At 41.4% G+C, this 20,824-nt stretch overlaps 3 protein-coding genes across 4 annotated transcripts; 2 read left to right on the forward strand and 1 right to left on the reverse strand.

Moving 5' to 3' along the window:
• The first annotated feature begins 1,020 nt into the window (after positions 1-1,020).
• retreg3 (reticulophagy regulator family member 3) lies at positions 1,021-8,434 on the forward strand. The gene is made up of 10 exons (XM_080510792.1): positions 1,021-1,065; positions 1,355-1,600; positions 3,283-3,389; positions 3,735-3,765; positions 3,851-3,977; positions 4,127-4,211; positions 4,640-4,777; positions 5,803-5,882; positions 6,252-6,384; positions 6,476-8,434. The coding sequence occupies exons 2-10, from the start codon at positions 1,371-1,373 to the stop codon at positions 7,012-7,014; spliced, it is 1,470 nt and encodes a 489-aa protein (XP_080366918.1). The 5' UTR covers positions 1,021-1,065; positions 1,355-1,370; the 3' UTR covers positions 7,015-8,434.
• A 164-nt stretch (positions 8,435-8,598) lies between these two features.
• psmc3ip (PSMC3 interacting protein) lies at positions 8,599-12,424 on the forward strand. 2 transcript variants are annotated; one of them, XM_080512214.1, is made up of 8 exons: positions 8,599-8,675; positions 10,627-10,727; positions 10,807-10,896; positions 10,977-11,088; positions 11,198-11,343; positions 11,425-11,478; positions 12,194-12,253; positions 12,341-12,424. In XM_080512214.1, exons 1-8 carry the CDS (start codon positions 8,660-8,662, stop codon positions 12,395-12,397), a joined length of 636 nt encoding a protein of 211 aa, XP_080368340.1. In that variant the 5' UTR covers positions 8,599-8,659; the 3' UTR covers positions 12,398-12,424. The 2 variants fall into 2 exon arrangements, with proteins under 2 accessions (XP_080368340.1, XP_080368339.1); XM_080512213.1 differs by lacking the exon at positions 8,599-8,675 and adding an exon at positions 9,924-9,981.
• A 13-nt stretch (positions 12,425-12,437) lies between these two features.
• On the reverse strand, positions 12,438-18,073 carry mlx (MAX dimerization protein MLX; the record flags this gene model as incomplete). The annotated part of the gene is made up of 8 exons (XM_080512212.1): positions 12,438-14,253; positions 14,437-14,638; positions 14,928-15,027; positions 15,653-15,755; positions 15,843-15,952; positions 16,622-16,711; positions 16,838-16,874; positions 18,035-18,073. 8 exons carry the CDS (start codon positions 18,071-18,073, stop codon positions 14,197-14,199), a joined length of 738 nt encoding a protein of 245 aa, XP_080368338.1. The 3' UTR covers positions 12,438-14,196.
• Positions 18,074-20,824: the final 2,751 nt, after the last annotated feature.

Genomic DNA, 20,824 nt, shown 5'->3' on the forward strand with positions numbered 1-20,824 from the left:
GGCAAGAATAAAAACCCGAAAGATTACATTTTACAAAACAACAAACATATACAACATGTAAGCATCAAAACACTGTTTTTCTGTACAGTCGACGCAGACCGGATGTGAAACCACGATTATTATTATTATTATTATTATTATTATTATTATTATTATTATTATTATTATTATTGTTGTTGTTGTTGTTGTTGTCGTCATCATCATCATCATCATCATCATCATCATTGTTGTTGTTGGTACTGTCAGAAAAAAACAATTTCTTTAGTAATGTGTAAGTGAAGAATTAAGACAAATATTAAATATGAACTTCCCAAGAGCTGTTTTGTTCTATATCTTTGTAAAGTCTACAAAGGAATTGTCCTACAGAATGAAAAATATCTGATTAAAAATATATGCATACTGTTAGTCGCACGCAAGGAAACCATCAGGAAAATTGAGGTGACGAAGCATAACCAACAAAGGATCAGTGGGTTGCGGAAGAAATATTCTTTATGGAAAAGCTACTGTACTCAGCAGTTCTATCGCCCTGCTCTGTAATCTTCATCCTACACCATAACCTCCTCAATCACCTGCAGTACCTCAAAGATTTATTAGAATTTATTAGAATTTATTTAGTAGAAATCAATGAATTCAAAATTATTATGCATATACTCAAACACATTTACATGACCGACTAGATTTCCATTTACCCACTGGTCACAAAATGCAGCATCATTGGCTTTAAGGTGCTGTTTGAGCTTTAGTGGCATAGATGAGTTCTTTTTCCTTTCAGGTTCAGGTGCACTCACAGTCACAATTATTATCTGAATGTTGGGTGTTTGATTGTGATAACCATTTTTTTTCCATCGTTATATATAAAAGCAAATACTGTATTCTTCGAAAAAAATGTCCTGAACGTCATCGAAGTACTCTTCAAACTCTCCAGATTTACCACGGCTTTGAATGTACCATGACGCGATGGAATCTCTGAGCTCTGATTGGTCCGTTGACGGCCCAGAAAAACAGGCTGCGCCATATTGTCAATTTTCGAAGCGAGAGCAACATTTCTGCAAACATGGCGAAATAGTGAGTGTCAGTCTCTCCTCAGACATTGTCGCGGTGCCTCTGAAAGTGTGCCTGCTGGTTTTGTAGACAGAGCTGTGTTATGACGCGTTGTCTTGGGGATTGAACCGGCCCAGCTCGCTGTTAGCGGATAGATCCGTTAGCACGGACCACGGCCGTATTGGAGCGGTTTGGCTGTGTGCTCTTATCGCGCTGTTTACCCGCGGAGCCTCGTTATCGAGCTGTTTACCTGCGGAGCCTCCTTATCGTCTCATTTACCTGTCACCGCTCAGCCCCAGTCTCTACTTTACAGGCTCAGTGGCTCAACCATGGCGCACACTGGAACAATGCAAGAGGCACCCGCAGATGACAGCTCTGCGTGTCTGCGGAGCCGCCCGGGCTCCAGCGAGAGAGACAGCCGGGTCCGAGCGGTCAAAGCCGACCTGCAGTCCCGACTGGGACCCTACGAGCCGGTCCTGACCTACCTACAGTCCGCCCTGGTGTGGGAGAGACCCGTCCAGGTCGTCCTGCTCTACACTGCGGTCAACCTGCTGTTCTGGTGAGTGCCTGTGTTTTTCTTTGCACGATGTTTTCACCTGTCAGTTCAACAGCAGGCAGATGGCCGAGTGGCACTAATAATAGACGCAGTCAGACACTTGCAATGTATGTCTGTAGTCCTAATCCAGAGGGCAGTTTGGTCCCCTGGATTATCCACTTTACCACTTTAATTGATGATGATTCTGCCTTCACAGCCAAGGAGGACGTAAAAACCTAATGTGCCCTGCTAAAAGCATTGTCTTATCACCAGAGGAGAACTTTGGCTTTCAATCTCATCATTTCTTTGTGACTACAGATTCAACTGCAAAACATTGAATACAACACATGCATCACCAATTTACATAATCTGCAGTTAAACTACTTAAAGTTGCATATTATAAGAGAAATGCTCCAGTAAAAGTACAAAGTCCTCTACTCAAAGTGTTATCTACCTTTGAGGGAAGCTTGATTCAAATTGTACAAAAGACAGTCTCAGAGAATCACACAATAATAAACTGTTTGGTGAACATATTAAGATGCAAGGCACCAGATGTATCTATTAATATACTTTCAGGTCCTAAAGAAAAACAGTTTTGCAATTAACTCAAACCCAATCCTGGTTTGGAGTTACACAATTCTGGCTTTGAAAGACTTTCATAATTATCTGTGTGTAATATTGGCTACATAAATGTAAATTCAAAGATCCAACTGCTCATTCAGACTGTGGGTGTGTTGTAAACCTATTATAACATTATGTGTGAATTGAAGTTAGAAAATTGAAAACATTAGAAAGTATTCACAACACTATTTACAACAATTTGAGTATTTGTGATTTGTTACTTCTGCCTGTTTGTCACTAAACCTTTCATTGTGTCCAAGTTATTATGAATAAGTAGGGGTTTACAAGGGGTGTAACAAGAAAACTCTGTTTGTCAACAGCGACGAGAGTAGAACTAGAGCAAGTTTTGTTTCAATTAGGTGACCTGGATATTGTGTGGGGAGAAGCAGTGACCTGGCTGAGATGGAGAGAAAGCCCAGCTGGACACCCTCATGCATTCAGCCTTCATTTGATCAGACCACTGGGTGTTTCAGGGCATTCGTTCCCTCTCTCTGGCTCTTTTACTCTTGCTTCAGCAAATGCTCAGTGGGGCAGCCTAGTTTTTGCCAAAAGAGATGCCAGTAACCTACAGGAGTGAAGTGAAGTCACGCAAGAAGGGTAATACAGACTCTTTTTCGTGTCATTCTTCAGGAAAACACAATCCAACACACCATAACATGAATTGTAGCTTTGGATGTGCAGCATTTGTTGTTTTTTTGGGTAATCCCGCTCTGACATTTGTACAAAAGCTTTCTACCTGTAACTCCTGATTACATCACTACCCCAAATACTCGCAGCTTGCAAATTCTTAGTTGGGTTAATCTCAGTCTGCTGATTGGTCACGTCCCGCATTGTTGTTGCAGTTGACAAGTTTTGGAGTCTTGTGATCTGAAAGTGGAGCAGCAGAGGGTTTACTGAAGGTCCATGTTCTCTATCAGTTTGTTACGTTTGAGGGTTTTTGTTTGTGGAAAACACGTGAAACAACACGAATGATAATCCCAGTCTGCACCTGTCCTTTGTCAATGCCTTGTTAATGTTAGAGTCATTTTTTGGGGGGGTTTATTTCTGAGAAAATTGGCCGCATGCTAATGTGCTGTTCCCCTCAGGTTCTTCGCCTTGACCTCGCTCCGTGTGCTGTTCCTGCTGGCTTCTGGCCTGGCTGTGCTCGTCTGTGTCGACACCTGGAGGAATAAAATCTGGCCTGAGATAAGAGGTCCTGCACTGTCTGTTGTGTAGTTTTAGTGGTGCAGTTAATACTGTTAATATGAACAACAAACAATTTGTCATTGTATAGTACATGTGATTGAACAAATGCATCCATTATCAGAACAGAAGACGACATTGTTCAGCCAGCTTCCACTCTGACCTTTAGACCTGTATCCTGTTTCACCTTATTTTACATAAAGCCGTAAAGCAAATGTATCTATAACAAAGAAACATGACTCAAGTTAAGCTCTTTTGTGTGCAGTGGAGACTCGCCTTACCTCAACACACACCATTCATGTCCATTACTGATCTTCAGTGATTGTTAAAGTGATGTCCTTTTGTTTTTCCACAGTAAGAAAGAGGGATGAATCAGAAAACGAGAGGTAAAACTACGCTGGTACAATACTTTTCAGTATTATTGTAATGTAAAAAGAAGCTGGGGTTCGAAGTGTTGTCTTGTTTGTCCAGCTGGGGTCTGGTGCAGCCCGGCATCCTCAGTGTGCCTGAACTGTGTCACCACATCGCTGAGGCCTGGGTCAGCGGAGCCATTCTCACATCCAGAGCAGTGCAATACAAAAGACAAAACCCTGGCAAAGTGAGCGGCACACAGACGTCTCGTGTCATCCATTAATTTAGTTATAGTGAAAGTGATACATTTTTGAAGGTGTAAATTCACTAAATGCATCACATGTCTGTCCTGGATCTATGCATCACACCGGTTGAATTGTGTTCCCCCTGTGCCAGTTCTGCATCCTGACCTGTGGAGTTTGCAGCTCTTTGGCCATGATCGGAAGCTACATTCCTGGACTGGTGCTCTCCTACTCCGCCCGTGAGTCCCAAAGCACACGTCCACGCCCCCTCGCTGGGCTCATGTTGGCAGGCAAACTCGCGCTGACGATCCAGATTAAAAATGCATGAGTGGTGAAACAGGATCTGTGGGGCCCGCGGTACCAGAGTCCAGCCTGTGAGGTGATTAAAGCACAGATGAAGCTCACAAGGCGGGAGCAAAGCGAGCCGAGCTGAGCAGAGAGCTCAAGAGGTCAGACGGAGACCGAGCTAATCTTCTAACCTTTAGCCAGCGGAGGGCGGGCGGGACCTGCCTCGGCTCAGACGTCTGCTCAGCGTCACTCTGTGTGTTTTGGTTCGGGAAGCTGAGGCACATTGTCTGAGACAGATGCAATTTCTTATGCCAAGATTATTTATGCCACATGGCAATAGCTTCCTTCTCCACTCTGATTTGTATCCTCCCTCCCTCAGTGTTGTCCACCCTCCTAGCCCCTCTGGCAGCCCACCACAGGGTTTTCCAGCACGCGTGCATGAAGCTGGAGCCGGTCCTGCAGCGACTGGACTTCAGCGTCAGTGGATACATGATGTCGAAGCCCATCGATAACCAGTGTACGTTTCTATCCATCAAGTCAACAACTGCATCAAAGTCTGCAATCACTTTGTGGTTATTTAGAACAATGGCTGATGAGATTTTCTTGTTTTGGGATTTATACATTTCATGCTCCAAGAGAATCTTGATCACCCATTGTTGCAGTACAAATCAGGTGGGCAGGTCATTTATCCTGTTGCCACATGAAGAACTGCTGCTAATGTGAATAGTTAAGCCATAAGTTGTACTCGAAATATATTTGGAAAAAAAGTTTATTATATAGGTTGATAAGCTGTTTCTGCTCTGCAGCAGTACAGTTCTTGTTTAATTTTTTCTTTCCTTTTTAAAAATTTTTCTAATGACAATAATTCAAATGGTAAAAATTCAGCATTTTGAGTTGACTACTTTTTAGTTTGACTTCAAAAATACTATTAACTGTATATCGATCAATGTCTTTTACAGTTTAGCAGAAATAAACTAAAACAAAACTTCAAAGTCAGACTAATTTTTATTTGCTGCAGCTTTTTTTAGTTCAGTTTTGTTTTCCTGTTCCAACACTGTTATCTTGCGGTACTTTGTTCCTGACAGCCTCTGGTTCCAGTTGTTTTTAATGTTTTTATCAGCGGCTTTCTTTCATTATTGGGACTCAGAAGGGTCACGAGTGCAGTTTACTGATCTGAGGTTCTTCTGTTGGGTCACAATGGGCCACAGAGTCTTTTTCAGACATTTTTCTAAAGCTTATTCACACATTGATGTCAGGAGAGAGCAAACACACAGAAAGAAGAGTAACTTAATGCCAGATGGAGGCTCTTTGCTAGTAGTTTGAATTTCTTTTGAATGTTCAAACAATAATTTTAAGTTCTACCTTGAGGCTGAACATTTTACTCCCACAATTTTATTAGAAGTGGCTGAATAGACAAATGTTGAGGTCAGCACTTTTGGGCCCTCTTGTGGTCCAAAGCTGTGTTTCCAGTCCATCTAGTGCTAACGTGCCCTTTTTGTGAGTGCAAGAATAATGGTGGGATGCTTATCTTCCGCCCTGCAGTCCTGCGAAGGCCCATCCGCGGTGCAGCCTCGGGAGAAGCCAGCGACAGCGAGGAGGAGCTGGCAGCTTTTTGCCCCACGGTAAGTTTGACTCTCATTGTCGCTGCACAAAACATCAACATATCCTTTGTTTTTGTCCTAATCGGAGGAAAGAAACGATACCAGAATCTTCTCATCTTTTCCAGAGGCTTCTTTCTTTAAATAGTCTTTTCAGCTCCCTTTTTTACAGGGTTCACCACAGCAAGTCAAGAAAAGTTAATGTGATTTGTTACCATGGCGACGGGTTCATGAAAGTTTTGAGATGAACACTTTAACACACATTTGTGTGTTAAAGTGAGTGGTGGAGCCTGTTTGAGGTCTAAAAGTGAATAAGTCAAACAGCCTGAAAGTAAAAACCGGTTTTTGCATTGGAAGAAAAGCAGCCTGGCAGTGTTTAACTTTCTCTTCCAGTTTGATGACGCCATTGTTGCAAAGGAACTTGCGCTGACGGACTCTGAACACTCTGATGCTGAAGTTTCCTACACTGATAACGGGACATTTAACCTGTCACGGGGGCAGACGCCGCTGACGGAGGGTGATGAAGGTGAGTTTTGGAGTGAAGTTTGGAAGGTGTTGTGTATCTTCCAGTCGTCTCCTGCGACATCGCTGAGCTTTCCATCCCGTGTTTTGCACAGATCTGGACAGACACAGCGACGCTGAGGAGTCCTTCGCCCAGGACCTGCCGGACTTCCCCTCCATAAACCCCGACGCCACTCTGATGGACGACGACGACGACACGAGCATCGGGCTGCCCAGCCTGGGCCTGTCGGGGCTGGCGAGTCACCGGGCTTCCACGCTGGACGTGGACTCGGACCAGGACGACCTGGATGCTGAACTTTCCCTCAGCGGCCTGCCGCCGGTCTCCAATTTCTCCGGGGACTTGGCCGGGGTCATCGCCAGCAACATGATCCAGGCAGCGCTGGCCGGAGCCCTGCAGCCCCGCCCCCCCGCCTCCCACCGCAGAGAGGGTCCCCCCAGGGCCGGGGCCCACCGGAGCTACCGCAAACAGTCCAGCTCTGAGCTGGACACAGACTTGGACGGAGAGGACTTTGAAATGCTGGATCAGTCGGAACTGAACCAGATGGATCCTCTAGGAGGGGGAGGGGGGGCGTCGAGGCGGGGAGAAGGCCAGGGCTCCAACTTCTTGTCTAGCCTGCTTGGTAAACCCCAGTAGGTAGGTGTGTGTGTGTGTGTGTCTGTGTGTCTTCTGATCGGCATCATTTCTCACTGAAGTGCGTAATTTTTCTTTTTTTAACTACCTTTTGAAAACTTTACTTTCTGTACTTCGAACCGCCGATCATTCACAAAAGTTTTACTTTGTAGGCTGAGCAATAGGAAACATGACAAGAAAAACAAACCAGCATTTTCTGCGCCTGGGGGCCGTCCCGGGTACGTTTCAGCTGTGGCCATAAAACCTTTTCTACACGGAGATGTGGACTTACAGGGCTATTTAACATAGGACCAAACGTGACATTCCTGTTGGTTGAGCTGAGCCTTGTTCGTTTACCAGCATTGTGGAAAAGCTTCTTCTTATTTAAGTGGTTGTAGTAGCGAGACTCATCAAGAATCAGCACTTTGTGCGGCTGTCGATGTCCCTGCTGTCCTCGCTGTCCTCGCTGTGCGGCCCGAGCTACTGGAGGAGGGATTAAGTAATGATGGCACGTTTACAGATTATTTCTGTTACTTAAACACCCGTCAGAAGTTGCGTGTTTGTAGTTTTTTGGGGGGGCGAAGCGGAATAATATCTGGAAATATTTTCAGATTTATTTGATTTTCCTCCATTTTGTTAGTCGTTTTTCTGCTGGCTATCACATGAAGGCGTCATTCTATTTCATTGTCAGAAGCTGATATTGTTCCTATAGTAGTTTTATCTGACCTCTGTTTAGGAATGTTCTGTTTGCTGTTTGGGTTTTTTATTATTATTATTTATGTCAAGAGATGCTTCCTTTTGTGTGTTTGCAATCTTTCATCATCTACCAGCCCTTTCATACAGATCAATAACATATTGTGTCCATGTTTAAAACCTTAAATGAGCCCTCAAGTCTCTATATTTTCTCATTCTTAGATTTTTTGCAGTTGACATTTGAGCTAAATTTTTAAAAAGAAAAATCCTATTCTCTAATTCATTTCATTAATATTTGAACAGGGAAACATGTTTACATCAAAATAGTTCAAAGAGGTATCACTATATAATTTTTTAAAGAAGACAAAGATTTTAAAATGTGGCTTTTTATGCTGTTTATGATTTCATGCTGAAAGTGTGTCACAAATTTAAAGTGAGATGAGCCACCGCTGAGATTTATTGCAGATAGTCTAAATATGCTGGTTTTGAAATGGAGGCGAAGACGTCGCTCTCATTCGATAGAAGATCTTCGCTGAAACATTTTTATCGCAGTAGGAAAAGGAAGAGACAAAAAGCTGCTTCTGCATTGATGATATTTTTACGGAGACGAGGTTTGAGTTCGACCTGGACTTGTGGAGAACATCGAATCAGTTCCTCAGTGTGAGTGACTTGTTGTTTGATTACGTCATGTGCACAGTAGTGTCTTTTCAGCCCTGTAACTGGTTTTGATATGTTTTGATGTGCAAGTCGTTCTGAATAAAATGTTTCCAATTAAGTTTGCCTGGTGTGTTATTTCACAACCACTGGATTTGATTGTTTTAAAGAAAAAATGTCCCCATTTCTTGTAGTTTTTAAAGGTTTTCCCATTTTAATTGTGCTTCAGGAAGCTGCTACAGAGACACTCAAGAACCACGATGTGGCTCGAGAAGACCCGTTTGCAGACCCCTGATCTACTGCATCCTCCTGCCACTTCCTAATGCGCAAATGTGAAAGTAAAATTTACATAATGTACCTTTTAAATCGGGCTTTGTTTCCTATTTTGGGTGGATGACTTTCAGCTGTGGAGGTTTAAAATTAGAAAAAGGACTGAAAGCAGATGTGTTTATGCAGGAGGTGGTGACAGTTTCAATTTCTCTTGTTAATGATTCTGCAAACGGGCTAAAGAAATGAATAAATCACAGTGTGACACAAGATTGTGACATATTTACAACACACAAACCTGGATTTTTAAAATGTTTTGTACCATGAATAAAAGTCATATGCATGAATCATAGAACACATAAGTCTGATCCATATTGTATAGAAATTTAAGAGGGCAGGGTGATGAGTGGAACCCACACAGCCTGTCAAAGTGGACATTCAGCAGTTGATAGGACTGAAGTTGCTATTATAACTTCCCCTGGCAAGGCAGATGACTGGAATTCAGCTACACAGGCCAGTTACACCCAGTGAATGCAGGTGTACACATAATACATAATAAACAAATACATAATTTAGCTGGTTAAAGTAAACCTTGTAACAGTACCATGAACACAACTCTTTACTATCACCAAACAGACAAAAAGTTTGTCTCTGTCACAGACAGCATGTAAACAAGGAGAGTTTTTAAACATTTTTATTTTACTTTAACATTTCCTTTGCATTAAATGCAGTGATGAAGGCTGTATTGGTTTATTTGGAAGGAACGCAATGATGAAAGTCAAGAAAGCAACTCAAAAGTCTATCTCGAATTGCAATGTGATTCCAAAAAAGTGAAGATGTTTATGCTGAAATGCTAAATTAACATGGAAGAATAATAATCAATGCAAAATCAGTCCCTTTATCATTAAAATGCGGAATACACTGAATTAAATGACAATTTTGATTAAATAATTTTGAATAAATCAATTACAATTTGTTAAGACATTAAAATAGGACGATAAGACATTAAAGCGATGAAAAAAAATCTACAAAAATCATAAAGATATTCCTCCGCTGTGGGCAGGCCCAGCAACCAATCTACAAGAAGAGCTCTCACTCTGCTCGAATATATCTAAACATCCAAAACCTCGGTACACGACAAATAAGACATTTTAATCCCCCAAAAAGTTTTGAATCAAAGTCATCATATGTGGGGTTTTTTTTAAATTACATTTAAACGAAGGGCAAAAAAAAAAAGAACCCATAACTTTGCGCGTGTGAAGCATCTCAATAAATAATTTATCTTTTCCGTGACGTAATCAATGCGCGAAAACCAAACCAGAAGTTTTGACGTGAGCGAAAGTGAACGGTGTTTAAAAATGAGTAAAAAGGACAACGGTAAGTCTGAAGTCATCCTGATGTCTGGATTTAAAGTGCTTTTATGAGCTGTGGGAGCTTTTAATCTCGATAACGATCGTTATAACGGCAACAGAAATGAGTTAGTTTGAGGCTCATGGGGGTTACAGGTACATAGCATGTAGCTCACGTTAGCTTCATTAAAATTGTCTTATTCGTAACATTTTCCCTCGAAATTAAACATTTGTGTCGAAAAGCCAAATCTTCAGTTGTCTTTACGTGCTGTAGGTCACGTGTCAGCTTCCAAGAGAGTCTTGAAAAGTGGCCAAATACAACAATATAAGCCTCGACATTACATTCAATTGTATATAAATGTGATTTATTCAGTTTAAGAACTCACTCGATGGAGGTATTTGGACTTGATTCATTATATTAATACCAAGGGTAGTGCATCAACATAATTGAAAAATGTAAGTAGTTTTATGGTTGATTTCATGTTATAACTAACCAAAAACAAAGATGAGGTATTACTGATTTTATTTTTGTATTTAAACTATATAAGTGCCCGACAATAGCATCTGTGCTTGGGAATGGCATACATCACATCAGAAAGTGTCAAAAACCATATCATTAAACGGATGATTGATAAATAACATGTTGTTAAAAGCTCCTTGCTGTCATTCACAGGGGCTTCGCTCATCCTCGCCTACCTCAACGAGAAGAATCGGCCCTACAGTGCCCAGGATGTCTTCTGCAACCTCCAAAAGCAGCACGGCTTTGGCAAGACGGTGAGAAGAAGAAAAATACATCCCTTTAAGTCACCCGTGTTGTGCAGTGATAGGCATTTCTGCATGATTGCTCCGAAAGGCCGTGGTCAAAGCCATGGAGCTGCTGGCGCTGGAGGGCAAGATAAAGGAGAAGATGTACGGCAAGCAGAAGATTTATTTCGCTGATCAGGTTCGCGTGCGCTCCTCTGAAATGTTTGATGTGGTCTTGCTTCAGCTGGAGTCAAACATCACTCCTTATCTCTCCCGCAGGCTCAGTTCAAAGACGTGAGCGATGCAGACCTGAAGGCGATGGACGGTCAGATCTCGGCGCTCAGTGCCGAGGTGCAGTCGCTCACTCAGAGCTGCAGGCAGCTGGATGCAGGTGGAGTTCACCTTGTTATTGCGGTCGATGCCACGCATGCCTATATTTTGTCATGCATGCCGCTATAAGACGACGTTGTGTAATGTTTTGTTAAAACTGTTCATGCCAGACCTGAAGGAGCTGAACAGCTCGCTCACAACGGAGGAAATGTCAGCAGAGATCAAAGAGCTGAAGGTGGAGTGTGCGGGATACCGAGCGCGGCTGGACAAGATCAAATCGGCCACGAATCACGTCACGCCGCAAGAGAAAGAGAAGGTGGGAAGCACTTTTCTTGTAACCTCGTTTACGTACAACGTGGTGCTCGACAGTAAAGTAAATTTTTTTGTCGACCTGTAGGTTTATAAAGACCGAGATGTTTACGTCAAAGAGTGGAAAAAGAGGAAGAGATTGGTAATGTATATTGACACAAAAGTCCCTGCACTGCCAGATGGTTAATATTTACCGGTGTTAGTGTCTGTTCTGCAAAAACATGAGAAAGTAGTGAGTTCTGCAACACCCCCCCCCCCCCCCCCCCCGCAAAGCTGCATTATGTTTTTCTCTGTGATCGTGAATGGGTCACCAGACCCACGACACGACAGGAGAAAACACAGGAAGGATTTTAATGTAGAGATGCTCTGATAAATAATTCCTGGAGTTAATACATAATTGAGCAATATGCTTACAGACCTGAGGGAATTGTTTTTTTTATTTCACAACCAGGAGTGGAGATGGGATCTTCATGCAGAGGGGAGAGTCCCACTTCGTAGAAAAAAACCAAACAAGTTTGTCTGTGCAGAAGACAAACATGAACACCCATTTAAGTAAATACACTAGTGTTTGGATGTCGAGTAAGGAAAATATGTTCTACGTGTCAGGAAGTAGTACTTTTTAATAGTTATCCAATTACAAACGCTCCTGTAGTTTCAGCAAGTCTGGTATTTTCCGTCGCCGCAATGTAGGTTTATAACGCGCTACACCAGGGGGTGTCAAACGTGAGGCTAAAGGCCAAAGTCGCCCTGCAAGAAGCTCGAATCCGCCCAAACCGCCAAGCAAAACGGAAAAATCTCTATCCTTATACTCACATTTAGAATGCTGCGTGTGTTAAATCCTGAGTTGTTTCATTCAGGCTTCCGACATGATCGATGCCATCCTGGAAGGATATCCCAAGAGCAAGAAAGCGTTTCTGGTGAGTGCACAAAGTTCAATTAGATGAAACATTTTCCAAAGCCTGAAGAAGCTTCCTCCATCAGCTGAAGTGTTTCCATCCCGACAGGACGAGGTGGGCGTGGAGACGGACGAGGACTGTAAGGTGGTGGTTCCCGGCTCCTGAGCACAAAGCGGTCTGGTCCAAAGCAGCGGGTCGTACACCAGAGCAGCCAGAGCCACAGCATTCTCTTTATTTAAGGCATCTTTTGGGAACAAATGGTACAACTTTAATTTTAAAAAAATGAAGAAGTGATTTGGGAACACTACGTCACAGCAGAGGGACGATCCGTTAACTTTTCCCCTTTTAAGCTTTAAAAGCACTTCAGAGTTCAGCTTGTTGTCGCCATTGTTCCTGAACACAAATCCAATGTATAAAAAGTCATTTTCAGCTTTGGAGTGAAATGTTTCAAACTTTTTTTATTTATCCAAATAGACTACTTGAGTTGTTAAATGTGAAAACGAAAACATGAAATGGCTGTAAAAAGAGTTTGGCGATGTGATTTTTTTCTTTTTTCTTCTTCTGTTGTCCTGCACACTTTAATGGTTTGTTTGAAATAAAAAACATTTCTTATGATAAAGTGACATCACTCTATATGTGTCCAGCATAGTTACATCCACTGCACCTGCTGAAGTTACAAGATGTGTGTGTAAACTTTGAGGAAAGCATGAAGCAGTTTTAGCTCAACATTACTGCAAACTTCACAAAAAAAAAAAAAAAATAGCATATTTAAACATCTGGCAGCAAAAATCAACACTGAACATCACAATTAAGAATATCGGAAAGTAGAATTGTATCAGCATTAAAATACAATACTGACAATACTGAAAACTTGACGCTTCATAATGAATAAAGGAACTCCAAACAGGCCTTTTTTGCACCACGTGCACAATTTAACAATCACTAGGTTGTGAACTTTAAGAATCAGAAATATGGTGCAGGAGAGGCTTGATCTCTCTTTAAACATGTACGTGACAATCTATTCATACTAAATATTCTAAGTCCTCGTTCTCATTAAACCAAGTTTAAAGCAGAACTTGTGGGTCAGTAGTTGGATTGTATTCACAGTGAGGCTACTTCATGAAGTAGCTACTGGTTGTACACGATTAAAAACAGGATCAAAGCAGCCACGGGACAGAGAAGAACAGCATTTTTCGTGTTCGGGTAGAAGCCATTTAAATAAAGATCAACAGCCTGTGTTTCAATAGTGTTTCTTCTCATCGATGTAGGACTTTACTAATGTATGTACACACTATTCTGAACGTCACACATCAGATTTGGCTCGTCGGAGCTGCATTGAAACAAACCTGCAGAGGAATTTCATTGAATCAAAACTCCATGTTACGTTAAAGTCACGCCGGGCGCTTCTGATGCCGTGAAATGTTTCCTGCCATTCGCCACAGTTCAGGAGTGACTCCATGTTTGCGGGCTGAAGTTGAGGGGGAGCCCTTCGTTTTCAGCGCGGAGCTACAAATTTCCACTGAACATGACAAAGCGAGAGGCCGTGGGATCAAATCGCCTCCTGTTCCTCTTCCTCTCTGCGTGCGGCGGCAGTTTGTTACTGGGTCTGTCAGAAGAGACGTCCTCCGCTAGCTGCTCTCGTTTACCTCACGTAGTTATACGTGATTTTGGCCGATTGAAACATACATTCTTGTGCGATTTCCTGCGTCTCGGAGCAGAATAACGGCGTGAAACAGTCAGATGATGGTGAATATGCAGGAGTCAGCAGAAGAGCGGCTCTTCCTCTCTGCCTATCGATGAGGATGAGGTAAATCCAATTTGCAGCCAGTGAGTCTCTGATGAGCTGAGGTGAGATAAAGACCGAGTCGTGGCCCGAGGCTGATTGAAGTTTTTACTCCGCCCACGACAAGCTGGCGTAATCTCACAGTCAATTTGTGGGAGTTAACCTGAGGTTTTCCTCTTCATCAATACAGCTGACCGTTGAGCTGCCGAAGCACTCCGACGACAAAGTCCTGCAGCGTCTGGGGAAGAACACGCGAACGTCAGCCATCATACGAGTACTAGAACAGGAACAAGGCCGTCTGTATCGCCATTGCCTTGAGCTCATCTTCACCTGGTATTAAAATGCTATTAGTGATCCAGTAATTGTGATAAGGGATTCGATCTACACTGGGATTTAAGAGCAGATGCTCCGTGGAGCTCACCTGAGGCTTGCAGTGTTCCTCAATCCAGCTGAAAACACACGCAGACAGTTCCTGGAAGCTGCTCATTGACACAGAGTTGCTAAACGACTGGAACAGAGAGTCCATGATGCTCTGAAAGATGTTGAACTTGACCTGGTCCGAGACCTGATCCTCACCCTGCTGCGGGTTGTTCTGGTGCGCCTTCACGATCTGCTCGTAGTTCCTAGGAACACACAAACGCTGTTTTATCACGGTCCAACACACACCAACTGATTAAACTCTTCCATTAAGACGCAATGATCTTTCAATCTGGTCTGCTTTTCGAGAAGCGATTCTAAATTTATCTGATGTTTACATTATCACAGCATTTCTAACTCTTCCTTTTGTCGAGGGTCAGCGATTTGTTTCCTGGAGGCAGAACCTTCCTGATTTCAGAATGCAAACAAAGCAGATATCTCAACAGCGTTGGTTCAACAGAGGAGCACACAGGCCAAGATAAATCCGAATCTCACGTTTTCATGATCTTGAGGGCCATCACTTCTTTCCTCAGGACGGACACTTCCTCCTCCTGCTTCTTCTTTTCTTTATGAAGGAAATGGATGTAGTCGATTGCTGAAAAGGACAAGAAAGGAACCAACATCAGTGAAGGATTTCTTCATTTAAATTCACCGTAGGGACTCTTAAGTACAGTCGGCATGCACATAATGCTTCATCCAAACATCTTTTCATTGATTATTCAAAGCAGGGCAGAGTTCATTTTGGACAAAGGGAGCTGAAATGACAGTTTGAGTGCATTTTCTTTAACCAATTCTATTCAGCAGAAGACTGCTGGTTGGACAAAAACACTCTTACCTTTAAGAGATGCTGAGGCTGACGCGTGACAAATCAATCTATATCCAAATTAATCTCAAATGAAATAAAAAATATAAATGGGACCTATTATGCAGCTACAGAACATATATTTGTCCACATATGGTGAAAGTACACTAGGTTCTTCCTGGCTGAGCCACTCCTGTGCTCTAATGCTCAAACGGCTGCGGTTTATTTAAAAACAATACCTTGAAACACACTTTACTCTAAATCATAGCACTGAATATATGTCATTTGACACCTGCCTCACCAATGTGTGTGAAGCCTGAGCTCTCGACTCTAATGAGTTGATGAAAAACATCACATGTAATATGAGGAGCAACATAGAAAATCCGGCTGCCATTTAGTTCTGTTAATGACGCCTTACTTTTCTGCAGGATAGTCGCTTTGCTGATTTTCTGTGCTCCCACTGCAAATTCAGACTGCTGCTGGCAGGTCGGGACGATCGCCTGGAGGTCATCGTAACCTTTCTGAATACAAAATGAACGTGAAATCAAGCATTAGTCACTTGTGAAGTGTCACTAATGTGAGAGCGGCAACCTTCTGAGGTCTTTTACCTTGATGGCGTCCCTCCGCTTCTGCTCGGCTTGTGTGTGCGCTTGTCTCCGCCGATCTTTGTACGAGTCTTTATACGACGTCTCGTGCCTGTAGTCGCTGTCTTCATCATCTGTTCGATGAGCGTGTAATGACAAGCCCAACGAAATTAACTTACATTTAAAAAGAAGCTGTAATGGATGAATAATTAGGTTGATTTTAAACATTCAGAAGACTCCTTTGTCATTGCTCTTTGTCTCATTATAAATATATTCAACACTAGACAGCAGTTTGGTTCAGTGGAGAACTTATTTTAAACTGTAATCAAGTCGAAGCTGTAATTGCACCTCACGTTTAAGATGTTGAATTAACGATCATCCTACAACGAAACATCCCAGAGAAGTCTGCTGGCACTCTTCGTAAAGGCAAAGCAGTGACTTTGATTGAATACATACTACATACATAAAATGTACACTCCTAAACTAGTTTTCAAAGCTCTCTGTGCACATCTATAGTTTAATGAGGAAATGTGAACTCTCCCACTCAGTCGCTTCGAGTAAGGTTACAAGACTGCTCGACAGGTTTCACCTTTTATAAGAAGCAGGAAGAAAAATCAAGCAAGCAGCTTCAGTGTGGGTTATATTTAGAATTCACTGCGGAAGAGAAACCTTTCTTACAGACCATCAATAGAATTAAAACTACAATGAATGCAGTGAAATGTGGCTCAATCCAGTTTTTCCGTCACGATCTCAACACAGCAGAAATGGTGTATATATCAGAACACTGTTAGAAGAAACTGTACCTGTATTTGGCACTGAAGAGGCACTTGTTGATCCGATGCTGTTGGCCCTGGATACGACGCTACCCTTTCTGGCAGTTTCAGCAAAGAAACCTACACAGCAAAGCAGAAGCCATGAGATTTTTCACAACCAAAAAAAAATAGCTAAATGGAATTACTTCCACAAAAACCTCAAACAGCAGATACGTTGCTGTAAAATCCAATCGATTGAATACTCACTGGGGTCAAAGCCACCGTCGCTGAAAGCGCCGTCTGTCTGTCGAGCCATCACCAGACAACAGAGGATGGAGAGGGGAGAAAATAGAGAGGCTGTGACAACCAGAGGACATTTGTACTGTCCTAAATAAATCAACAAAAGGCCAATAAGTAGCCAATCTCAACCCCCTACTGAGCAATGCCCTCGATCGACAGATTCAAATATACAGGAGGGTAATAGCTGTGCAAAATAAGAGATTCAGAGGCCACAGTAACACAATAGATTATCTAATCTGAGAAAAGCTTTCAGTTCCAACATTATGGCGACGTTTTATATTTACAGCTGAGCAGGAACAATTTTAACTTTGTCCAACTACACAAGAAGCTAAATTAAAGTCTCTAAAATCAATTGACATTTTACAATTCAAAGGAGAGTCTGTTGTGCCAGATTAACATCTTTACTGAGGGTTTCCTGACAGCACAATGGGGCAATATAATTTTAATGGCATCTCTTTACATTTTTATAACCTCCGCCTGCTGTGAGGCAGTAATAACATCTGGATCAATGACTCACAAGATAATCTGGACTTTGACATCTCATTACACCTTCTTAAAACTTAAGTTATAAATATAAAGCTAAACAAAACACAAAACCAGCCCAGGATCTCTGAATATAGATATGGTTAATCAAGAAATCAATGATGTACGTAAAACTCTAAGCTTAAAACATGCGATACAAAAAAGGCTGCGTTTGCTTTATAAATATAACCTGTTGTGCATTGGTAAACTAGTTTAAATGCAATTTGGAAGTCTTATTGCCAATGACTGATTTTGTGTCATAAACAAGAACATGTTTAATTGTTTACAGGTAATCACAAAAAAAATGTATTTCATCATCCAACCCTTCCTAGCAAAACAGCCCATCACGCCAAGATGAAAGTAAATAATAAAGCACTAATTTTACAGTGGTAAAATAAATAAAAATCACACATTTTTCGCTGTTTAGTGTGAAACACGCTTTGTTTACTTAACTTGCATGCTAGCTAACACCTAGCTAAGGTCCGCTAGCTGCCGAGCTAACAGAGACCAGTCTTCACACAAAACCGGCAAAACCAGTCTTTTTTACACAGTACAGCGTCTGCCCTCTGTCCTGGCTGTCACACACAAGATCCACGGCTCAATGTGAGGAGGAGACAAGGTGAAAAAACTCCGGGGTCTTACTTTCCAGTGGTCCTCCGGAGACGTCGTTGGATCCGTCATCTTGGAACAGCGCTGCTGCGTTCAGGGGCTGCTGGGAATTCCTAACGCCGCATCAACACAAGCACACACACACACACACGCACACGCACACACACACACACACACACGCACACACACACACACACACACACACACACACACACACACACACACACACACACACACACACACGCAATAACCCCCCCCCCAACAATTTAAATAAATAAAGTACAAATTGATACAAGCCATACTTATTATTATAATACTGAGACTGTATATTAAACTGACGTCATTAGCTTTGCCTTAATTCAGGATTTCCTTTGTTTATTCTCCTTTTCTTAATTTGTTTTGATTGTAATGTACGTATTTCATAATCTCACTTGAACCATTCAAATTCTTAATTGACGAGCTTTTATTTCTTTGTTAAAAAAAAAAAAAAAGAAAGAAAAAAAAGTGAATTTCTTTGAGTGTGAATAGTGCTATTTAGATACATTTACCTGGCCTTAACCTGCATCACATCATAGTCAGGTCAACTGTTTGTATACTCTGAAATCAAATGCTGGTATGAGGCCCTTTTCTCTAACAGCACCGACTGATAAGATGCAGTTATGTTATGATTGAATAGTTACTAAATGAATCACTCTGTACTGCTGAAAAAAAAACATGAATTCTATGAGAAATATCATAATATGATGCACTATAACTACCAGAAAATATGTTTTCTTTGCAATACAATAGAAATGCTGATGATTTGCAACAGCATTGGTGAGAATAAAAAAAAAATCCAGAGTAAAATGCAAAAAAAAAATTTTTAAATCCTACATGTGTAACTAATTTACAATCAAGTCAAACACAATCTGCAGCTTTCAGATGCCCTGAAGGTCAATCTCAAGTATAAATGTGAAACGCATTTCCGTTGCCTCAGAAAGGAAGCAGAGAAGGCTTCCTGTTGCTGTGCAGTTAGGAGTGTGTGACTGCTGTGATGAACCTGAGTTGCTCTTCTGATCTGCACTGAAATTTTGGGAATTCACCACTCCATTGGCAGATGGAGTATTACTTGACATTTTTTCCCCTTTTTTTTTTTCTTCCTGCCTCACTGCACCTGATGCAGAAGCTTCAAAAAATTGAGAAAAGTGGAGAATAAGGTGCACTTTTTGCTGGCTCCATTGTAAATATTTTGATGGCTAAACACATGTATGTGATGTTGTTGAATGATTTAATTGGTATAATTTAATATGATGGTCATTTATTTATTGCATCTGCAACTTACCTATATGCTGTAAAAACGAAAGTGAATTTAAACTTTACGTTTGGCCCATTGCAGGTCAAGATGGTTGAGCATCGTTGGTATAAACAATAATCTTGATTTTGTCAGGATAAAAATGTGTTGTTTTTTTAAATCCATTTTTTGGAGGTGAAATGTACACTTATTTTCACACACTACAATTTTCTTTCCCTAGAAAAGAGGAAGTCAAGCATGAAATAATTGTGTAATGCTTTGTCACAACTGATACTTTGGTAATTACTGAAGAAATTATTGTTTAAAGTTGGTATGTATCGCGTTTATCACCTATACGAAAAGAGGGGGTCCAGGTTATCACAGAACAAGTATTTGCCACATAGAAAACAAATTCAAAGTAGGAAAGGCTGCATGGTGGAGAAGTGGTTTGCACTCGACCTCACTGAGAAAAATCCTTTTTGTGTGGTTTTTACACGTTCACTCTTTTGGTGTACATGGGTTTCCCTCGACAGATACATGAAGTGAATCTGCGTCAATATATTAATAAAGTATAATAATTAAAAAATGCATTTATGTCAACTAACAAAGTGTGTGTGAGCAGCCCGGGGGCGACATGACAGCCGTCGCAAGGAGGCGGTGCTTATTATCACTTTCACCAATGACTGTTCAACACTATGAGTGACTGACATGAAATTGAACCAATCATCATCAGCACCAGTCATTCAATGTCCCAAACTTGAAGCTTCATGAAGCCTCATGAACCACTTTGTTTATTTTTTGACCCCACCAGAGGGCACTAGTGGTTTAAATATAGAGGATGAAAGACTGACAATGAAGTGAATGCTTTCAAACTTTTGTTGACAGCGCCATCTAGTGGCTTCAGAAAAAAAGACAGTGGTTCATGAAGCTTCATTTTACCGTCACCAGTGATTGGCTTCAAAGCAGTTCTGGTTTGTTGTTGCATGTTTCTACTAGACATTGAGAAGAAAACAACAATCCGTGAGAACCTGATTATTAACTCTGTTTAGTCTCTGTTACATCTATTCATATGTATGAATGACTGAAGAGCTAAAAAAAAAAGCGCCCAGTTTATTTTGCAATGCTTTTACTTATTTATTCATGCATTGATGTTTGAAAATATAACTGATATACTTTTAGTTTAGTAACCCTAAATTCAGACTGTCATTTCAAGTAAAGCAGCCCCAAAACACACTCATTGTCAATAAGGGACGGATGACTAATGAAGCATCTGCCTGTATTTATCTAGAAGTAATAAAAGAGTCATCTTAATAACTGCTCTCTATTCACTGGCTGTTTAAAAAAGGGTTTTAAAGGTTTAAAAAACAACTAGAATGTTTTATCACTGAGGCCTCTCTCAATATAAAAAAAGCACTGTGTTTAAATTAAGTTAACATCGGGTTCAATTTAATAATAATAATGAAGAGCCCCACCTAAGAAATATATTAAAAAAAAGGCACAAACCAGTTGCAATGACTTTCTGTAAATAAACACCTTCCTGGCGGTGAACACTG

This window comes from Blennius ocellaris (assembly GCF_963422515.1).
Source record: "Blennius ocellaris genome assembly, chromosome: 16".
Taxonomy (NCBI): Eukaryota; Metazoa; Chordata; class Actinopteri; order Blenniiformes; family Blenniidae; genus Blennius; species Blennius ocellaris.